The sequence below is a fragment of the Metopolophium dirhodum genome, chromosome 9, assembly GCF_019925205.1.
Source record: "Metopolophium dirhodum isolate CAU chromosome 9, ASM1992520v1, whole genome shotgun sequence".
Taxonomy (NCBI): domain Eukaryota; kingdom Metazoa; phylum Arthropoda; class Insecta; order Hemiptera; family Aphididae; genus Metopolophium; species Metopolophium dirhodum.
In genome coordinates, this window is record NC_083568.1 from 10,483,251 (window position 1) to 10,507,420 (window position 24,170).

Here is a 24,170-nt window from a genome sequence, read left to right on the forward strand (position 1 = left end):
CAGATGTATTTAGAATAGGTATTATAATAAGCAAGAGACAACATTTTTTTTATAATTCAAATGAGAAAATATTTTGTTTGATGGGTTTGCGGTATTCGAACAAGAACGAAAAAGTATTAGTTTTCAAATATTTAAAATTAAAAGATTTTAATTGTTTATTTATGAATTTATATTTTACCCTAAGAATAAAATATTTAAATTTGAAAAACGTGTAAGGAATTGTTGAAGAATCTCTTCCTTTTTCTAATGGTATAGTCTATTTTATATTATTCAATTTTAAGTTATACGATAGTAAAATCAAGATCACGCGGCGTTCCGGATAGGCTATTCAGGTACACAACTGTCGTGACTCGTGACTCCATTTCCCTGTATGTTATATAAACGCACGGCTGGTTAAAATACATGGAAGTACAAGTATTATAATTGAATTATGTAAGCAAAGCGATGTTGGTATAATATAATATTCTTTAAAGACTAAATTCAATTATTAATAGGTAACTAATAATGATATGCAAATTATCAGGTAAAGTACCTATGCATACGGTTATACTTATGAATAAGTTTAAACGGTCTTATGGTTAAATCGTAGTTTTATCAAAAACTTCTATATACAATTATGACTGTATTCTAACTTCTAATATATAAAATTGTATTTTTTTTTTTAATGTTCATCCATAAGTGACGAGTATGGACAATTATTATTGGTACCTATATTATAACATATAGTAAATATTTTGGGCGTTTGTCTCTTAACGTATTACTGCCAATTATATAGGATGGTTACGTTAGAAAGTGAAAGCGGTGTTTCGATTGACGATTTTTATTAGCGCGAATAAATTACCAACCCCGTATGGTACCATTGATTATTTTTATTATATTTGGTGTAATTATACTTGAGATATATAGTGAAAATTGCTCTCTAATTTGTTGTATACATACATGCACACACCCAGAAGCAACAACCGTAGTTTTTTCACCTACCAACTGACCGACGCAAAAAGCTTAATATTGTTTGAAATAAAATATTAGTTCGATATTAAGCACCTACATATAATATGAGGATTAAAATATAAAAAATATGCAGAATTGAACGAATGTAAGCCAATGTAAATATATATTTGAAAGTTCGTTTTCTGCACGAATTTCGCAGCTAATATACATTTCTATCCATCGAATATAATTTTATTTTGTTTTAAATTTTATTATAGTATTACACAAGTCAATCTATAAATATTATCTGTACACGAATACTGTATAATATATAAATTATAAGCGTTATGAATTTTAAAGATGTCAGCTTTATGTCGCGTGCGTAAAGATTATATTATTTTGTTTTTTTTTTTTTTTTTTTTTTTTTTAATGGGTAACCCGCGGCAACATAGGCCATTGGGTGTGGGGAGGGCACTGTAGGTTTTTTTTTTTTTTTTTTTTTTTTTATATTGGGTAGGTTTGGTAGGTTTTTATATTGGGTAGGTTGGTACACGTGTGTGTTGTGTTTGGCAGAATTTCTAATGGGGCACCCGTAGGTTTCTGCCGTGCCCCGGGGTGGGGGGATGGCGGCACTTTATATTATTTTGTATTAATACATTTAATCCCTATATATTATATAATATTATATTGAATATTAATATTATTGTAAGAGTTCGAAAAGCCTTTTCTCGGGCTGTTGACCCGGCTACAACGTCAATATGGTTGTTATTTCCGTATTAATAAAAAAAGTTTTATATTAAACAAGTTTCGTAATTATTTTTAGATTTGTTTTTCCAAGGACAATGTAGGGCGATCGGTACAGCATCTCGTCGAGAGGATTCGAGGGGTGCTGCACAAAGTCGATTCTATTTCGAAACCCTCCGACGGAATACTCTACGCTGTACTGTTTATATATATATGTCATAAACGTGAGCAATGTAATTGTTTTTATTATGATGCGCATTTTTGTGAAACGCTCCGAGGAAGCATTACATTCCTCCATGGTATATGTGTTGGTCTTTTATAACCATATCCTCCGGTGGGTGGTAATTATTATGACGACGGATAACTGAGAGAGATCCATTTACGAGTCTCGAATCATCCCGTTTGACAAATAATTATACGCTCAACAAAATATACCAAGTATCGTAAATATATATAGGTATAGTGATTTTTCTCTCATTTTACACTATCATTTTTTTCATAAGACTTTTTTAACATTTTATTTTGTTACAGAATTTTAATTTTAAAAGTGATACAAAAGGAAATTGTTTTTTTTTTTCAAAGGACAGTTAATTGTTTTTTGAGGAAATTACAGTGCGGTCACGTACATATTAAAGAGAGCATAAGCAACTAAAACAATTATTTATTTTGATATTATTTTTTTGCCGGTTATAAGTATTGTTATATACGAACGTGAACTATTCTAACTATAATACAGTTTAATCCTTACACCAATTAGTGAACACGTACGTCGTAATACGCGTGTAACGGTTTTCGAATAACAATATTAAATTATCACTACCGAAAGAAAATCAGTCCGACAACTTTGAGATCGTCTACTTGGCTTATTATCCGATGCGTTATTTTAGTCGTAACGTGTATCCAAACACCTTACGTAATATATATATATATTTAACGTATTTAAATAGGTAGGCACGTAACTTAGTTGAAAATAATGAATTCATTATTGGAAACTTGAATACAAACAAAACAAAAAGGACTAACAAAATCCGTGATGTTTGTCTTGAGAGTACCTATATGTATATATATATATAATATAGGCACTTCCGAATGTGTATTAGAAATTTAAGAACAGTATAAAAATAATATAATATACAGCGAGGGCCTACCTAATTTAATTTACACACGCGGCAGACGAACCGTTTCCGTGCAATGTTTGTTCAAAAAAACTCTCATTCCTACGCGCAACCGTTCGTCAAATTTAAATAAATAAATATAATATAGAGACAAAATATTATATAGTAGTCATATAATATATAAGGTTGGGCAATTTCCGGGTACGTTACTTGGTATGTATTCCCGGCAATAGCAGGGAATATCGAAAAGATCACGGCACCTAATCAGTATTACCTACATTTTATTGATCATTAGTCATTATATTAATGATATTCAAAAGAATATATAGATATTACAATTTTCGGTCAAATTAATTAAAATAAACCTAATTATAAGTTATAACGTATAAGCATTGTTTTTATAATATATTATAAAATCCATGGTATAAGTGAAAAAAACAGAATAAGTTTAATTTTAATTTTAAATAAGTAGTTTAATCTTTCAATGATGTACAATACCATATTAATAATCAAAATGATGTCATCAAAATTAAATCAGAAAAAGTGTAAGAGTCAAGAGACCAACACGATTCCTCCTTATACGCTCCTTATCTGCGCAGTGAACGGAATATAGTGCACTTTTTAAGGCACACGATTCCGTACGTTTTTTTACCTAAGATTTCTGTCAAGATTTCCAAAAGTTACGTAATTGACTCAGTTATAGAGTTTTATATATTGTGATTGTATACAATGTACGATATTCACAATTAAATACATACTTTTATGTTGACGAAACTTGTACACCTACGTAATGATATTGCCCAAACATGAGATTTTTTAATTTTTTGTATAAAATGTTTAGTTTTTATTTAGGACAATTGACAAATAAGATATAGAATATATAGTATTAATAAATGGCAACATTGCTCGTGTAGTTTTTAGGGTAAGTTTGACAGACTATCAATGGTTAAAAATTGAACAGAAACGTTAAAACAAAAAGGAAAAAACATACGGAATCGTGCTTTACCGAAAAGCCCAACCATGGTTCTACTTGAACTACTTAGCTCAGCAATAATGAATAGTTTAACTACACAATATTGGAACTGTATTCACATTCAATTTATTTGCTAACCAATATTTATTTCAGCGTGGAGCCGTCGCTTTGTATTATTATATGATAAATAATATTTTAAAACATCATTTAAAATCAAAATGTATAAAGTATACCCACTTGCAGTTTGCAAAAATAAAAAAATACTTATAAAAATATACATTTTAATTTGTTTTATATTCCCGGAAGTGCCAACTCTCATATAATATTATGTTCACATTATAACATTATATCGGTCAACAATATTACGCGAGTGTCACATTTTTATTTTCTCATCTTCCCGCTGCAGTGCAAATTCATTAAAAAACCGTTACACATTACGCGATAAGCGTTCTTTTTTTTCTAGAACAAGATTAAATCATTCTTAGAACGAGACCTGCAAAAGAAAACCCTTACAGTGACATTTAAACGACCGAAGGTATATGGTAACGTGTACAGACACGCTATTAGTATTCATATTGTATTATATAATTTTTTACGGATGGTTTAGTCATAATTATTGGTAACCGCCGTCAAAATCACGTGGCGGATGCGGAAAATTGCAGAATATAATAAGAAGAAAACCGCTCGTTGATCATTATCATACGAAATTAGAGTAATATTATATTATACAACAACGATGTAGGTTCACGTCTTCGACGGTACCTGTCATACGCACGAAAAATATTAGCAGACGACTCGCCGAATACGCGTAATTATTGTAAGCGAGGCACATATATCGCTATTAATAGGTCATTGTAATAACTCGGCGGTAATATTATATATTATTGTACTTTTTACGTATTTTTTTAGAGCCATTTTTATTATAACGCAGAGCAACACACGTGTACAGAAACGCGATGTGTGTCATTAACACGTGCAGGTCAGTTGTGGTGGGATGGGGTTGCAAAGCGGACAAATTATCATGGAGCTCACCTCGGTGTCTATAATAATTTTAGGCCAATAATTATACCTAAGGTTAATGAACCGGACAAATTATTATCAACTAACCAGACGTAAAATTTGGAAACATAGGTATATATTGATATATCTAAAGATTTTTCAAACACTAAAAATGTGATATATTTTGTGAATTAAAATTTAAAAAAATCAACGAAGAAGTTGAAATATATTACCTATATTTTAGATCAATGTAATGTAATTTGTATCAACATCAGGAATACTCTAGGAAAGTGCTTCTCAAACTGGGGGCTGTAGCTATATTATTAAGGAGTCGTGAAATATTTATTTTATTTTAACTATTTTCTAAAGTGTTTTTTTTTTTAAAAAAAAATGTTCGGCTTAAAACGAAGTGCGGTAGGTTAATTAGTTAATAAATAACTGAAATATCATTAATCATTATAAATAATTTATCTGTTTGAAATAGCTAATACATGTAATTTTAGTATATAATTAAGAAAAAATAATTTATGATTTTGATTAAGGGGGCCTTGACAGTTTTACATTACATTTAGGGGGCTGGGGGCCCCATGACAAAAAAGTATGAGAAGCACTGCTCTAGGATAACCGTTCGCTATGCCATTATCCTCTCATGTTTCAAGCGTGACCATTAATATTACGAGAACGAGCTGTACTATATATACCTATATAATATACTTGAATATCGCGGTGGCCAATATGACATACGAATCTGGTGATCAAACGCGCATTTCGCTCGACACTACAAGTGACAGCGGGGCTAATAATTAATAGTCCGTCATTTTTGGAAGATTCGATATTAGGGTGAGTGAGCGATAATTGTAGCAGAAATTTAAGAAAAACTAAGGATCGGCTGGTGTGGTTGCACCAAAAGTCGTAAAAAAACGTGGAAAACACGTGCGGCGGGTAAACGACGGACTAAATACGCTCGCACTCAAACCGGAAACGCGGCAAGTCTCACAGTGATGTGTGTATATATTTTTACGTGTATATCATAATATATATCTATAATGCACGAACAGGAAGTCGTGGGAACGGCGGGCGCGAGAGGACGACGGTGGCGGCAGCGGCGGCGGCGGCAGTTGTACAGTAGTTTTCGACGTAATTATAATTATTGTCATACGACACGGGAAGAGACTATATAGAGAGATAAAAAGTATATATATATATATATATATATAACGTTTCATGTAAGTATAAATAAGAAACCAGAACAATGAGACACGCGAGGACGCTGTTGGCCGCCGCCGCTGCAACGTAACACGCGAGAACGGAGAAAGACAGAGCAGACGAGACGGTGCCGGCGATTTTCATTTCGCCACCTACGCGTAATTATTATATTTTATTGTTTACACGTTGGTAAATAATACACAATATGATATATATATAATATATATATATGTTTAATGTCACCAATAGAGCTCACGTATCGTCTTACGGCTATTCTTGCAATATTATAACGACGATCGCGCGCGCACTACCGAGACGCTATTTACGGGACATATACATTATGATAACTGCGAACGTTTCCTAAGTATAGTGTATACTGTGTACATATTATTGCACTTTCGTGTTTTTAGGCGCACTTATAGTTTATACCGTTCCGAACACACTCCACAATACGATTTCTTTCCTTTTCGCGGCTCGATCTCTCTCTCTATCAATATCTTTCTTTATTTGTCTCTCCCTCCCACCTACTCTCTCTCTCTCTCTCTCTCTCTATCTATCTCACACACACACACACACACACACACACTCTTTCTCTCTCTCTCTCTCTCTCTCTATGCCTCTCTCTATCTACCCACCCCTCAACTCCGTCTCCATTATATACACGCACGCAATCATCCGTAACAATTAACTACGAATGTTATGCAACTATATATATATTATATTATATTATATTACTTATAAGCTTATTAATAATGCGTTGTTGTACGAGATTCGCACGCTTTACCTGGAATGGTCCAAGTCCCTCTTGTTGCCCAGCAACAGCGTGGCGAAGTACGACGGCAATTTGTGTTTGCTCAACTCGTCCAGAAGGTATTGAGCCTCGTTAAAACTCGACAGGTCCACCACGCTGTAGACGATTACGAATGCGTCGGCCCATCGTATGTGATCGTACAAACAAGTGGTCTGCACAAAATAATAAAAAGAAATAAAAAACGTTAATTTTATTATAATATTATAATATACTAATGTATTCTATAATGATTGATACGACTGTTATTGTTACAGACACGAAATAATATTGACAAACATAATAATATGTAACAGATATATATATATATATATGTCGACAGTATAGCGTTGTGTAATATTTACAGTAGGATTTGTACATTTATGCTACGTTTGATAAATACGAATTTTCTTATCGACACGCCAAATACGTTTTTTTGTATTATTCAAAGTGTGGACTACTATTAGATTGGTAAATCAGTGATAGTAGAATTTTTTAACTGACGAAAATTATAAATTGAGAAATTATATATCTTTTTCAAGTAAGATAACTCAAAGTATTTCCACAATTGCACTAACTATATTGCGTTTATTGTCTATTATATATTTCGTATTCAATCATTTTCATATTTTTATTCCATGTTTATTTTTTATTTTTGTATTTATTCTTCAATATGATATTAGCCGTATATAAACCACTTAAGAATATTAATTTTTTTAGAGACACCTTGTATGCATTTATAGTGCTTCACGATCTATCGTCGAATTGAATAATTGTTATTGTAATAATAATAATATATGCGGACAGTGTAATCATTTTTTTTATTGTAAATTCGTATTTTTATGAGTTGTACTTGTACACCAAAAATTTAAACCAAGGCCGAGCACATTTCAACCAATTTTCCTGGTGGAATTGTGACATTTACTTATAAATTATGGCGCGTAGTATAGACTATAATATTAAAGTGTATTAATAATTATTATTGCTATTATTATGAATTAATATATAAGTTAGGTATGTTTCGGATATAAATTCCACCTGTGCAACTCTCTAAAATAAATACTGAAACGTCGTCGCCTTAAAAATGTTCATTGAACCGAGAAGTATATAAAATACTCTGTTTATATTATATGTCACATAGGCGTGCGCACGGGGGCAGGTTGAGAGCAGCAAAATATGTGTAACAACACTGATTTTTTTTTATAGTTGATTGTGGTAGCCGATTATTGAGGGACGCAATTTGTATTAAATTTCTAAAAACAAAACTATAATGTTATTTATTTGCAGTAATCACTGCTGCACTTCGGAATTTGGTGGTTATGGTTATATATTTGAATAGCACTAAAAACGGATGAATATGTATGGAAATAATATATCCTTAAATATCGTGATACGCGATAAAAATTACAAAACATGCACAAATAGCCACTAACTATAGTCAAAATGTGAGATTTTGTGAATATTAACGCAAAAGATAACAAAAATAAAGTAAATAATAACTCAATTAACAAATAAACAAATTAGGGATCTATTTGAAATTAGATTTAAAAATTAGACGAATGAATTGAAAGAGGAGAGTCGGTTGAAAAAAATTTTAAACAGTTTTATGCTTTTAATTATTTTAGGTATTTGTAAAAAAAATGAAAAATACAACAATTTGTTGTACTGAAAAATAATATTATGTATTGTATTTATTATTTTTGTTATTGATAGCTATTAAATACAATATATTGTATTTATTATTTTTGTTATTGATAGTTATTAAATACAATATATTGTATTATTGTATAGTAGACAATATTTTGTAAAATCGATTAAAATATATTTTTAAATTTCATTGCTACACCTGCAGTACAGTAAGAGTACAGAGTAAAAAGTAAATAAAGGTTACACTTTTATTAAAAAACATCACAGGTCCATAAAATATTATATACCTGATATAGGACCAGATTGGTCTTGTGCAATGGAAACCTAATTCCACGGGCCTATATCAGAAACACGAGTATGAACCTATGATGATATGTCTATTGTGTTAATACGTAGATATATAGGTATAATATATTATGTTGTACAATATTAGATTATTATTATGTACAAACGTGTCAAACCTACTTTCGCGGCTTACGGATATTCCGTTTTCACGGTGGTACACTAATCATTATTTTCCCTTGTCTAATTCATTTGTGGGATATGATTATTGACGAATGTGGTTTTTTATAATATATATGTATACCTATAACTATCTTACGCAACTCAACGACCTTGGTACCGTACGGCCATATACCTACATCACAACAACCGATATTCATATATATTTATATATAACACGGGCTACGATGGAATACAATGAACAGCAGTGTAGGTTAAATATAAATTATAATAATAATAAATTACGAGTGCATAGAAAAGTTTTTCACACCCTTCCGCAGTCGAAAAATTATACGATCGTCACCTCTTAAGTAATATTTAATATGTATTATAGTATCATAACATAAATTATAATACCCACAACTGGGTACACATCAAACCCGTAAAACAAAATCTGTCAAAATCATATACGCGATCGTATATGACGTATACGCGACGTTATTATTACACCCAAGTCTATATAATATTATCATGTTATAATATTCTAAACAAAACATACATATTATATTATATAGGCGTGCTATGCGTCTCCATATTATGTCAATATAATATTATTGTTTAGGTATATTACAATATAACGCGCGGGATAATAAATAATTAAAAATAGGTATAGGTACATCGTATATAAATATCATACACGTCGCAGATCCACAATAACGCGACGGCAGACAAAACGAATAATATGATTATAATAATAATATTATCATCGTCACAATACGAAATAAACAACGAGAAAAATGCCGAGCGCGGACATAAAAAAAAAATTAAAATTAAAATTAAAATACGAATAATATATGAATTATGCCGTGGGGGCTCGCTGCCGTCGCGGATCGCTAATGAAACGAGACATCGCGTGCGTGTACATTTTTTATCCTTCTCGTTTTGTTTGTTTATTTTAATCAGCGGAATAATAATAAATATTATTTTATCATATTATTATTTTCATTATAATATCATATTATTATTATTATTATTATTATTGTTGTATGCGCTCGGCGCGACAATAGCAGTATGTTCGGCGGAACTATATACCTAGTGTGTATATATATAGGTGTACATAATAATATTATATTATTATATTATGTGCACGGAGAACCGGAACAAATCGAAACGAACAAAAAATAAAAATCGATTTTCAGTTTAGACGTACTGTGATCAATACAATGTAATACTATTATCATATACACAAGATACTGGTAAAACGACTATATACGTATGATGCGGAGGTGGCTGCAGCGACAACGACGCGATTATAAAGCGATGTTTTTATATATTTTACTATAAAATACATAATATATTATTATAATAATACGTTGATATTCCTACATCGACCTTGACTAAACGCGTATACACACACATCGTCTCGATTCCATTATGCATATATACAATATATATTATATTTTTTATTATAATATATATTAGCATATTACCCATAGAAGAAACCCATATATATATCGGCCATATCGTATGTGATGCATTTGACGAGCGGACGAGTCTCGCTCACGATTTCTCGATCGAAATATATCCTCACCATATTAGATATTAGGCGTGTTACAACTAATATTGCCACAACTCCCGGAGAGTATATTCCAGATTCCTCTAATTATATTATTACAACGCTTTATTTATTTGTTAAATCTCGACGATTTTCCGTTTTTGTTTTTTTATCCGTTTTACCACTATACTACTATAGTATTATTACATTAAATACCGGTGTTTTTATAATTCCGGATTCTCTGGAGCGGCGCATACGAAATTCAAGAACGGCGACGAAAGCGTCTCGGCAGAGCGCCAGACGGAGAGAGATTCCATATTAAACATGGAATGTTAGCGCGGATGCTATATTACATGTTATAATATTATTATTCCTAAATTCCATAATGTCGGCTTTTTTCTGTTTTTTCTCCCGTTATTTTTTGCGAAATTTCTGAAACCATAATATTATGAACGTAAAAATGACCTTTTCCATGTGAGTCCCGCTAACAGTTTTCGATGTAATATGTTCTACAGATTTATGTTTTCTGAGGCATATATTATTATATTATATAGGTCACATATAATATTTTGTGAGCCCAGATAGTCACTCCTCGCCGCCACTCTACACTTAATCTTTTAAAGGATATGAAAGTTTAAAAATAGTATAATAAACAATACAAGAGATGGAGAAAATTTGGTTTTTTTTCTCCTAAATTATGATTAGGTGCAGTAGTCATGGTTATGTAATTATCACTTGAAACGGTAAAAAACGAAAATCATCATTAAACAACGAATGAGAAAACCACAAAATATGCGCGTTGAATGCGATCACAAATCAGGATTAAAATATATAAATATTGCATATTATATTTATTATACACCGACTGTGCAATTATCATAATATTTTTTTCACTTTTGATTTTGTTATACTCTCGACCACCGCAAGAAAACGCGTATAACATCTGCAAACGCGTGCTATGTAAATATTATATATATTATACACTTATCGCCGCTTGTCTGTCCGGTCATTCCGCGATTTGATAATGCAGCCCGTCATACGATACGTCCATTATAATAATCTATAATATATTAATATCATTATATTGGGTAGGTATTATTATTATTATTATTATTAAATCCGATCGTTTTTACGCGCGGCGGTCGTCCCGTCCGATTTTGCCGACAGGTACGAATTATGTATAATATATTATATAGTATTTAATAATAAAAATATCGCAGACGGGATAGAGACAGACGATGATCGTCATAATATAATATCAAAACAGTAATACGATTATGTATACTGCCGCCACTGTGCCGCACGCAGTAATACTATATCGCCCGTGAAGGGGCACGAGAAATTCGAGTTTTCGATTTTGAATTTTAGAAATGACGACAGGAAAAAAAAACCAATACTTGTAAAATATTAAAATATCGAATATACGACACATTACGCGCTTTCTCTCAAGCCGATAGCTGCTCAATGATGACACTGCTGCTGCAGCAGGAACTACCGGTCGCCGCATTATAACTCATAAATTTTTTTCATATATAAATTGGTTTGGACGAACCGTGCAGCAAGTAAATGACTACGGGTACGCCATCGTTTAAATTTTGTTTCCTTTATTGATTTGCGGAGAAATGTAGATATATTTAAATTTTGTTTTGTCGTTATAAATTCAGAGTTGTTACGTAACGGCCGACTACCCATACACATTTGCACGTAATATTCTTAGCTGCAGGTGTGGTGGGTGTTGACGCAACAACCGCAGTTTGTTAAGAGCAATTCTTAAATTGTCCAACTATTTTGATTTTCATTCGTCATACAAGGCATTATAAGCTGGTACTGCAAGACTCAATGTATAGGTATAGTCTGCAATAATGCATTTCCACCGGCTTGGTACATTGAATCACAGATATACAAACTAGGATACTTGACAATTTTTCGGGTTTTTGCGGACGCAATGCCATTCCAGTGGACCAGTACAAAGTTATTAGTAATAACTTATTATACAAACCTACAGTAAAATGCAGACTTTGAGAACTTGTTCTTTGACAGAGGCTTAAAAGAAATAATGAATATCATATTTTATAGTTGCCTATATGAGTAAGTGATTTTTATTTGATGGAGAGTAAATTATGTACACATAGTACAAAACATATAAACATATATTATACCTAATCCACTACGCGTATATAATAATATTGAATAATTCTGTTTATTATGTTTTAATATTAAGCTATATTGTATTATGAACAATGTCCACTATTGGACATTAAATAATACAATTATCATATTATATCAGCTGCACAGAGGTGCACAGGGCTACTTAAATTGATCTGGGACAAGGCTCCTTTTGAGATACATTAAGTATAACAACCGTGAATTCCATATTCCCCTCACCAAATTGATGTTGATTATTGTTAAATTGTTTTTATGTTAGTTTGAATTTCAGTGTGGATTTGGGGCTCTCTTGCATGGATATAGAGAAATAATATTATCCTTGATAACCGATCAGGGGCGTACCCGGGCATTTTTCAAAGGAGGGTCCAAATTTTTTAACGTGTAAAAAGTATACAACCAGTGGTTTGGACAGTAATAATTTGAAAATTCTGTCGATAAATGGAGAAACCAGACCCGACCCCCCTCCCCTTGAATACGCCACTGTAACCGATCTGTTTCATAATTTAGTTATAATCGTGATAAATTAAGAAAATCTACTCACAGTATATATTTATCCCTGTGAGTAGATTTTCTTAAATGCGAATGGAATCAACAGTTTCATTGTCCTGATTGGTGCAGCTCGTGGATAAGCTTTCGCCACGTACACGAAAATGCAATTACATTTTCCGTTTGGTAATCATATTGTGATTTTGTGACATTTCTTTTGATCTTATAAATCTCAAGTATATCATCTTTAACGAGGTCTGTACAGTCAATAGTGTTGATGTCCACAATAATAATATAATAATAGGGTATGCGTATCCTATATGCGTATAATTCTACTTAAGTATATGGTGTATAATTTTAGTTTGTTCAAATTTTAATTTTAATTACAGCAATTTACAGTATAACTGGCGATCCCGTGTCATCGAATATGTATCAATATTCTGATCGCAATCTATATATAATATTATGTACGACGAAAAGAAAAATATCTGCTTCAACTATATTATTTCTCGATATTAATTATTATGCGTAGATGTATACACTATAAGACTTCGCTCCGCGATGTCAATATTATTTACTTAAAAAACTTAATGGTTTACGATTTACCTACGTCATATTATATACATTTTCTTAAGGTACTTATAGAGTGAGATATATTTCTGACGTTTTGACAGCGGCCCATCAATGTTACACGGAAAATATTTCTTCTATTGCGTGGTATTAATATTTACCATACACGTATATTATAAACTTTTTTTGAAACTGTAACAAATCCAAAGACATACTACCAACTTATATCAATTATAACGTGACCTGTAATACTGACTACGTAGTATATAATAAATCGTGTTCAATAAAAATAATGTCATAATTATTTGCGTAACGCGATAAATACTGCATGTCAAATTGAAAATGACAATTTGCGTCTTCGAAATGCACCGGATCAGCGTAATAAAATATAGTAATCAACACTTTTTAACACTTTGCGTAGTACGTTTGTTACATTTTCTCATTAAATTGTCATCATAATATTATACCATCGCTATATTATCATTGCGCTGTGCGACATGATCGCGGTGAAGTGTAGGTAGGTATATTATAATTTTATGTACCTAACAAACTATACTTAAACTGCGCAGCACACGTGAGTCGCACGACTCGAAAATTACGACACGTTTTTTTACAACCGGCTCATCTGCACGGTTTCCGAATCCACCGCATTATATATCACTTATCTTAGTTATCACCTATTTATGGCTAACATTAAAACGCATAGTATATAATATCATATGCTCACATTTAACCTAACCTTCAACACGAGTTCCTTCGACGTATGTGTATAAGACGTGTAGAGGTCTATTACAAAGGGATACCGATGCGCCGTTTATTATATTTCTGTTATAATTATCAATAAAAAAAAAAAAAATGATTTTCTGTTCGTAAACCGCAAACTTTCTCCAGCACTGCGGCCTATACGTGGAGGTGGTGGGGATCTACATCGTGAATGTGACGAGCGCGGCTTTCAAAAACACACACGCGCCGCCGTCATACACGAGTCTATCATCAGTCATAACATCCATAATAGGTATATAATATAATATTATATTGTTGTGTCTTTATATTGTTATATATTAATAAATAAATAAATATTATTGTTGTAATAATATAATATATTATAATACCCGCTGGCCGGTGCTCGCGCACACGATACGGACGGGCAATCTATCATATTCAAATGTATAACTTGTTGAAGTTCAATCTATATCGTTCGTCCATATAATATATTTATATTATTTATGTGTGCACGTGTGTCATACCGCTGTAGGAATACACAGTATCTACTTATATGCTGATAAATGATAGAAAATAAATCCACACGAATAATAATAATAATATATTATCATCTCGACGCTCGCGAGTGAGTTATAACTATATTAGCCTTTCAACGTGACGTATAAACATACCTATAATATAAAATGTTATTACTTATTATTATAATATATTAACAAAAAACAAAATATTATAATATTTTAATATAATAAACATAATATATTATGCGTTTAAAAATAAGACTATACACAATTTTATATTCGTATATATCAGTCATATTATATAAATTATACTCAAAATTACAAGCGATGTACCTTTATTATAAAACTTTTACATTTATGGTTTTATTGATTGACAAATATTATTATATGGCACCTAGAAATATTTTGTATTATTTTAATCGTTGCTGCACCATTTTACTGGAAAGCGCGTTTATACGACAATATTCTTATACATTTTAATTTATAATACATAAACCGTGAACAGGTCAACCTTACAATGTTACAAATAGGTATAATATAGGTAGACATGAATTAAAGTGTACGAATCGTGTAGAGAATATCGTTACGTTTATTGATTTGAAATATAATAATTATTAAATAATAATTGCATATTGCATTATAACATATTGTTTACTGAAAGTTGTTACCCATAATCACCGTGGCACGCGCAATGCGTCGCACGTGTATCTGGTCCAGCTTCACCGTGATACGTGTGTCGTGCAAAACATAACATATAATGTAAAACGTACGCAAGTATTACGTTATAATATGTACCGCTATAAAGAAAGATTGCCAATATAAGCCTACAACAAACGATTATATTTTTTATCGGCGAATTGGTCAAGTCGTACCTACTGTTTTGAAACAACCCTTAGGGTTGCGGTACACCGTATATGACGTCGCGTATTGTAAACACGCGGTCAATCGAAATTCCTAAACGATTGCGTTTCCGGCTTGGGAAATCGCGACTTACACTCAGCTGTTTCGTACATATTATGATTTACGTTTTCCGTGCGTAGTGGCGTTATTCGAACGCGGTTGGTGTGTGACTGCAGTAGGGTTTATATGACTATACTCCAATTTGAATTTGAACTCACGCGTTCAAATTAATAAAAGCCCATATACTTTTCGAACACGGTGTACGTTTTTCCCGAGCACACGTCGACATTATTACAATATTATGATACTGCTTGCAAGTATTATAATTATAGGCGCGTGTATCGCGTCATTATCGTCAAAATAATATCATATTTTTAATGAGCAAACAACAATGGGGCGGGGGTGTTGAACCTAATCAATAGACAGTTTGGAGTTCAACGAATTTACGGTGTACAACCGTGTGCAGAGTGTGTGTGTTTGCACCGTGCACTGCAGAGGAACAAGGTAGGTAGGTATATATTATTATTACGCGTATATCGTTATATATGGCATTACCTATGGTAGTGGTGCCCGGAGGTCCCGCATGCAGCATCCCGCGAAATTAATAAATAACTGTATAAGGACGAGCGCGTGGAATCGAGTCGGATCGGTTTTTGGACCGAAGGCCATTTTATCGAGAGCATTGTTATCCGCTGTCTTTCTTTCGTATTTTCTTTTCACTATACTTATAATTCACGGTACACCTGCTGTATGATAAAAAAAATAAATACGTCGCGCTCGTGTATAGGTATATTTAGTACCTATATACATATATGTATTCAGTGTTGTCTCGAGGACGGTCTAACGAAAAATATAAATTATGAAAAGGATAAGTAATATAAAATATATATTTATATACATCACGCGTCGCGAATCAATAAATGTGTTATTACGTATTATTTGTACGCCTCGCAAAGTCAACAGGTTATACTGTGCAATGTGTATAATGTATATCAACCTATTACGACGGTCATCGGACATTTTCCTCCCTAAAGTCAGAAAAGTGGAAATTTTTTTCATGCATACATAGTACACAGACTTTCTCAGTTTCTCCTCTCACGATTATTTATTTCAAATTTTTATGTTGGATTCATTTTTGAATGTCTCTTACAAATTATTGTCCGGTAACATGTGCATCGAACTTTAGGAGTTTCAGTATCAAATTTAAATATTTAATATTGTATTATAGGTATAATGCGTAATTATTTATTACTTGATGTTTACTATAAGAATTCGTGAGCATGATAGGTTCTAAAGGAATAGGAGTAGTGTGTATATTTATTTAGGTACCTACGTGAATCATTATGTTTAATAGCTATATAGGCAATAATAACTATAGTCTATAACATAAATCATGATACATTAATGCGTACAGATATTAGAAACATTTTTGAAATGTATTGGATTAAAGTCATGGGTTTAAGCTGGAATATGACGAGAGTTCAATGTCCTATCGTAAGTATATATGATAAATATGATAAATATGATATTATATGAATTGTATAATATGTACGTATAAATATCATTTGACATTTAATTAAATGTATAGAAATGAGAAATGGCACTTTTACGATGACACTAATTTCAACCGCCAACCATATACCTATTAAAAAAAAAAACCTCATCATATTATTACATTTAATTAAAACACATTATTTAAAACATGTACCTAAGTGATTTGGGTTTAAAAAAATACATTATATCATTAGTTTATTATTATATAGTATAATAAGATTTTTTTATTTTTTATTAGAATACATTTTGAAGTTATATAATTGTATAAGGTATAAGGAAACTTCCTAAATTCAGTGTATACTGTATACATAATATCATATGACTCGCATCATTAAGCGTGTATTATAAGCTTATTATACATCGACATATCGTGTACCAGGTTACTGGTATGATACTGGGAACGCGATCGAGTGTGATCTAAATATTACAGACGTGGGTCCAAAAGTAAAGGCAGAAACCGAATAACGCGTTAAATATACGTAGGTATATAATATTATAGTTATTGTCAACCACACGTCCTGTATGATTATATATATAAATATATAATGTTATAATAGGTATAATATGGTTATATAGTTATGTGCGCCCCTGTTACCCACACGTACATTATTTTACATTATTACCGTGTTAATACAATAATATTACCGGCTCGCACTATATATAGATACTCTGGTACTGGTATCGTCGTTGATAGGTGTCGACGGAGGCTGTGGTCGTATACAACAAGGGGCCGCATGATTAGTGAAGATATATATAATACGATACCGTACACAGGTATGCGTGGCAAGTACAATATGTTCAACAATAATAATATATTCTTAGCGGTCATTAGTGCGTTATTATTTTTCATTCCCCGAAATGTAAAAAACGGATAAAGAATGTGACGCGCACGCCGCCTGTACACAATACAAATAATAATATGATATTATAGTGTACGATATAGGACGTATAGGTAAACGGGTATAAAAGGTCGACGAATACCATTGCACAGTATTGGTTACCGGGTTACGGGTCGTCGGTATATTGACCGTGGAGGTGAAAAAAAAAAACACCCAACCGAAAGTCGTACAATATAATATTATACTCTTCGCGCGCGCGGCAGATCGTCCGTTGAAAATCGTTACCCGATCGGACACAATATCTCGTCTTTTCTCACAGCACGCACGCGTACCCGTACACGTCATACTTATTAATTATTATAATACATGATATTATACTGCACGAAAACGAGTGCGTGTGAAAGGATATTACCTATATATTATAAATTAACGACGAACGGACCGCGAGTGCAGTATATAACGACGAAAATGTTACGGGTCGACTCACTAACGCATACGCACACCGTTTGAGGTTAATACGGTAATAAATTCGAAAACGACCACTATTGGGCCGCCGAGGGCTAAACACTGCACGTCGGGGGCAACACATTATATTATATTATTGTGTACTGTACGCATGCCGAGGTCAGTAACACACGAGAGCGCAGATACATCGGATGAATCGATTCATTAAAATATGTATATATGTACCTATAAATACAGACGTATATACTCATCGTGTCGGCGCAGTGTGAACTATTATAATAACAACATAATATGATTATATACTGTAATACCACGAGTATAATATGTAGGTACGTGGGTATGTGTTTAAATTATATTATTATTACCTCGCGACCGGCAGTGTACACGAAAAAAATCTTAGTGAAACACATAATATATTTGTAGCCAAAGTCGTACATAATATTATGGAAAACTAATAATAATCATTGGAAGAGGTATGCACGATAAAAATGTTTCGTTTCGTTCACGCATTAGGACGTCATAACATTGTTATTATTACCTATTAGTTAATATTAAGGTGGGTAGGAGCCTACACCTATATAATAATAATATTATAACTGTATAATACACTAGTATATGTATAGTATATAGTATATACAGCACACATTTGATTAAATTATTAATATTACCTATTACTTTTTTTTCTTTATATTTTGGAGGGTACAATATGGAACCTGAGTTAGTTCATGAATTAGGATTTTTGTTTAAAATGAGATTGGTCTATTTATGAATAATTGTTTAGGTGTGATTCTTTTGGCTGTATTTGAGATGTGTGAGAATTTAGAATTTAGATGGTGGTTTTTAATTTGGATGTTTTGGTGTTAATGTGTTGTCTGATGGTAGAGATTTCCGCAGAATTCCCGATTGTTTGATTATTACAAACTATTAGCTGTCTGTAATGGTTCGTAAGATGATGGATCGTGTGTTCTCCAGTTTTTTCCACGTGTTTTGCGAGATGTTGGAGGCTCATGCTGGTCCTGCGTACGTCAGCATCGGACTTAAGTATGTTTTGTAGATATTATGTAATTTCATTTTAAAGGGAATCGGACTTTTTTTGTTGATGACTGGAAATAAGTGTTTGGTAGCTTTAGTTTTACTTACTATGTTTGCGATATTGGAAGTGAAGTGAAGTTTTGAGTCGATTGTTACTTCTAGGTATTTGGCTTTTGATGACCATTTTACAGTGTTGCCCTCCATTTGTATATTTTTGGTGTGAAATGGTATTTTATTTGCATATAGAACCGCTGTTGTTTTTGATGGATTTATCGTTATCATCCATTCTTTGAACCATACTGAAATACTAGATCGATTTGTTGTTGTAGTCTTTTAGCGGCGCAGTTGGTGGTGGGTCCAAAAGCGTAGAACATTGTGTCGTCCGCAAATAAAGCTCTTCTGGAGTCTTTGTGCTGCGGCGTGTCATTTATGTAGGCAGAAAAGAGTCTTGTTGATGAAGATGTGTCGTTGATTCCTACTTCGAATGTTCTGTGTAGAAGGAATGATCCGATCAATTTTATAGTAGTAGAGTTGGTATTTTAAGCTGTATTAGTTTGTATATTAGACCTTGATGTCAGGTCTGATATTATTACGATAACGGTTTCGTTTTGTAACAATTTGTATAAACGTGTTTACGTTTGGTGGGTACCTACAGTATTATGATAAATAAACTTGGCTTTTCACACGATTAGCGTACGCATTATTTAATAATACGTTCCTATATATTATAATATTATACGTTCCTGGGAGATGCAGCGCTATATACGACAAACCTGTCCGAATATTGTATTATATTTTGTCGTGATAGCTGCGTGTAACAATAGCGTTTTAACATTTTATACGATACCACGAGCAGCCCATTTCATTGCTTCGATGTAAAATCATTTTCAAATTTATGTTCGTCGATTGTCTGTCCGTACAAAAAATAATCCGTGCTTCGCAAAATCGGGTATAAATCGTCATCGTATAATCCGTCGCCGTCTGTTATTTTAATCGCGTAATACCTATAATACCGGCAATACGTGAGGTATTATTTTTTATAGCTAGACAGCTATAGCCTGTTTAGTGTTTACATATGTTGTGATTGAATCAAACTTGTCTTACGCATGTTTCACAACAACAATTATTGTGAATAAATACATTTATTAGTAAAATCGTTCTTTTCGTTTCTGTTACGTTTTTAAAACATTTTTTTTTCACCAATAAAATTTATTTTGTATTATAACTATGTATTATAAGTAGGTATATACATACGCGTAAAACGTATTCATACTGTCTATACAAAATATTCAAGAACTGCTTTCTAATATAGAGTAACATAGATATACTGACATAGGTATTAATGTATTATAATAATAAAATTCAAGCGCCGTGTGCAGTAAAGTGATGTACAGACCATTTTCAATTATCTTTTATTGTTGGACGCATCATCGTCGTGGACTGAACTCCAGCGACTGAGAGATTTCATAACTATTATTATTATTTTTTAATGTTAACGATAAAAAAAAAATACGTTTTAAGACGACCACCATATAAAGGTCTGCGATGCTAATGTACCTCTATATACACATCATCAGTACCTATTCAGTTTTCAATGAAACCGACCAAACTCCGTTTCGACGGAGTCCAATAACACGTGATCGTACAACGACGACCGGATCTATACCTAAAAAAAGCATTGCTTACGGCCCTCGAAAAAAAATTCAGCCCATAAAACGGCTTATATGTAAAAAAAAAATATCATATATTTTACGATTACGCGTGGTCGGTCGTTGATGACTTGTCCAATAGTCGGCAGTTCTGCGTTCGCATGAAAGTTAAATGCATAATATGTAATCGTGTATTTCTATTTTTGTATTCGTCGTGGTGGCTTGGATTTTAACAGCTACTGAGGTTATTTGGCTTCAACGTCGTTATTATAAATCAGTGCCTATATACCTACCTACCAGCATATACTAACGGAAATAAAGAATATATCTTTCGATTAACACACGAGAATTTTCCAAATGTCCAAAAAGATTATCACATTATAACAGAACTACGGTACAACGTATTTAATAGGTTCCGGTCTATCCCGGTCGCGAGATCATCTGCAGATTTAATAAAAACCACACCAAAACGTCGACGTTTACTTATTATTAAACATTATTTTATAGGTACCAAGTCGCCTTCGTAATAATATGTGGAGGTAGCCAGATATAATATACGACGTCACTATAGCTGCGTAGGTACCTATATATTATTATTATTATTATTATACACATTACACAAAGTAAGGTGCAGCGGCGTGTGTTTAAAAAAAAAAATCAATATTATTCATTAGTCGAGATCCACGCGGTTCGAGACAAATCGTCTGGGAACGGTATATATATATATGAGAGAAAAACGAAAAGGGAAATATTATTTAAAGTGCGCGTGCCCACTCTGCAGAAGAAATTTGTCGTGCGGAACGCGAATATGGAGATCGCGCGAGGCGAGTGTATAATATATATATATATAATAATATTATGTACGCGTTACAGATATTATAATAATATATTAATATTTTATGGGCACGATAATGCGATTTTCATTTTTCTTGCCGATTGTTATTGTCCAATATAAGTCGATATAGATCGCAGCTATATTATAATAATATACGACAACATATTATTATTTCGCGTTTGTATACCGACGATTGTTTACGTTTTTGCCGGCCTACGACCATAATAATATGATCTGCGAATGGGAAATCGTAGAAAAAATGATATTAGATTGTAATAATATTGTTGTATATTGCGTACGCACAGGTGACACACAGACCTACGCTGCACTTGTGCAGTTCTGTGCGGAGATATTCTGCGTGGAATTCTTGACGTGTTACGGTTGTGAGTCACAGCGCACGTGCGTGCGTTAGAGTTAATACAGTACATTAGACTATTATTTACTATCATTATTAATTATATGTAATCTATCGCAGCGTAGTCCACGGTGTGTTTCTGTTTCGAATGTGTGCACTTGACATTGAAAATCTAGCGGATAAGACCTTTTGTCTCGAAAATTGTGCGCCTCGGGAACACCGCGCGGAGTTGTTTGTTAATATAAAAACATAGGTATACACCGCGAAATCGCACCCATATAAAATAATTTGATATACATTATAGTACCGGATCGATTACAACAATAATAACAACAAATAATGATTATAAATTATAATAATAACGACGACGATAATATAATATGATGATGATGACTATATATTATAATATTATAAGCCGCGCGGGTCGCCTGCACTCGAGGGCGTCCGTGACATTGACTCGTTGTTCTCTTTGACACCGTATATCAATCAAACTTGTCTTGACAGTAGCTATAAGAGCTAAACTGCATATCTCGTTTAATTTTATTATTCGTAGTTCGTATGCGATTGTGTATAATATATATTACATTATTTATATAGCGGTAAGTCACACGAATACGCTATAGACACAAAACCGCATAGACCTCATCTCTATATATGACATATAGCCGTGTAGGTACGATTCGACAGAATATATTATAATATTATTATTACTGTAAAATATGTGTAAGCACCTAAATATTATGTATTTCTGGTGTAAACAACAATTATTATTTATACACAACTGTGATGTTTCAGACTTATTATAAAACGTGTACCTGCGCGGACCTATAATAAGGAATGCAAACCAATACATTTTATTGACGTGTGCGGTGTGCGATGCTCATAAGAACTATACTTCCCGATCGTAAATCAAACGTTACACAACTTACGAACGTTAAACGTTTGTTTTTAATATGAACAATTTCTTAAGTTTGAAAACACAATTATTCATTGTTCGTAAAGTCTTCGGTCGGTTTCTATATTAAGAGTTATGACATGATGATATAACATGCGCATTATTCTCTTTATTTTATTTGAATATAGTTGACGTTCAAAAAAAGAATAGGTACATTGATTAGTTATGCATTCGAATAGAGCTGTCTTTTACTTTGGTAAAATGTTCTTAAAAAATTCATATTTAAATCCATTTCTTGGATAGGTATATTGAACATTTTTGAACGGCTTCGGAAAACTTTTGATTAACTATTATATGTGATAGATGGAAATGAAATACAGTATTAAAGTTTCAAATTATATAATAATGCACGTATAATTGGTATAGATGTATAATGTACTTATATTTATGAATTAATAACAATCGATTCAAGCAAACATTTATCACCAAAAATATCTCTACATTAATCAAAAAAGTAATATCATATAGCGATTTAAGAAATAATCCTATATCTACAGCATGTATTTAACTGTTTTAGCTAAATTCTAAACAGATATATATTTTGATAGGTCGATTAGGTCGTGCAAAGATATTTACGCATATTATCTCCACATGCCATATTCACAAACGCATTACTATTATATTGCAGACCACACGGTGTTGTAATCCTTATATACGGAATTACGGTGCTGAATTAAAATTATGCGGTCCATTGTGTTATGGACTCACGAAAAGAACATAATAATA

General features: G+C 32.4%; 1 protein-coding gene across 1 annotated transcript in view; it reads right to left on the reverse strand.

Moving 5' to 3' along the window:
* Positions 1–24,170, reverse strand: part of LOC132953099 (ras-related and estrogen-regulated growth inhibitor-like) — an 81,556-nt gene that overhangs the window by 3,338 nt on the left and 54,048 nt on the right. Inside the window, exon 5 of the mRNA XM_061025667.1 lies at positions 6,752–6,930. Coding sequence (XP_060881650.1) covers positions 6,752–6,930 — 179 coding nt within the window. The remainder of the gene's footprint in view (positions 1–6,751; positions 6,931–24,170) is intronic.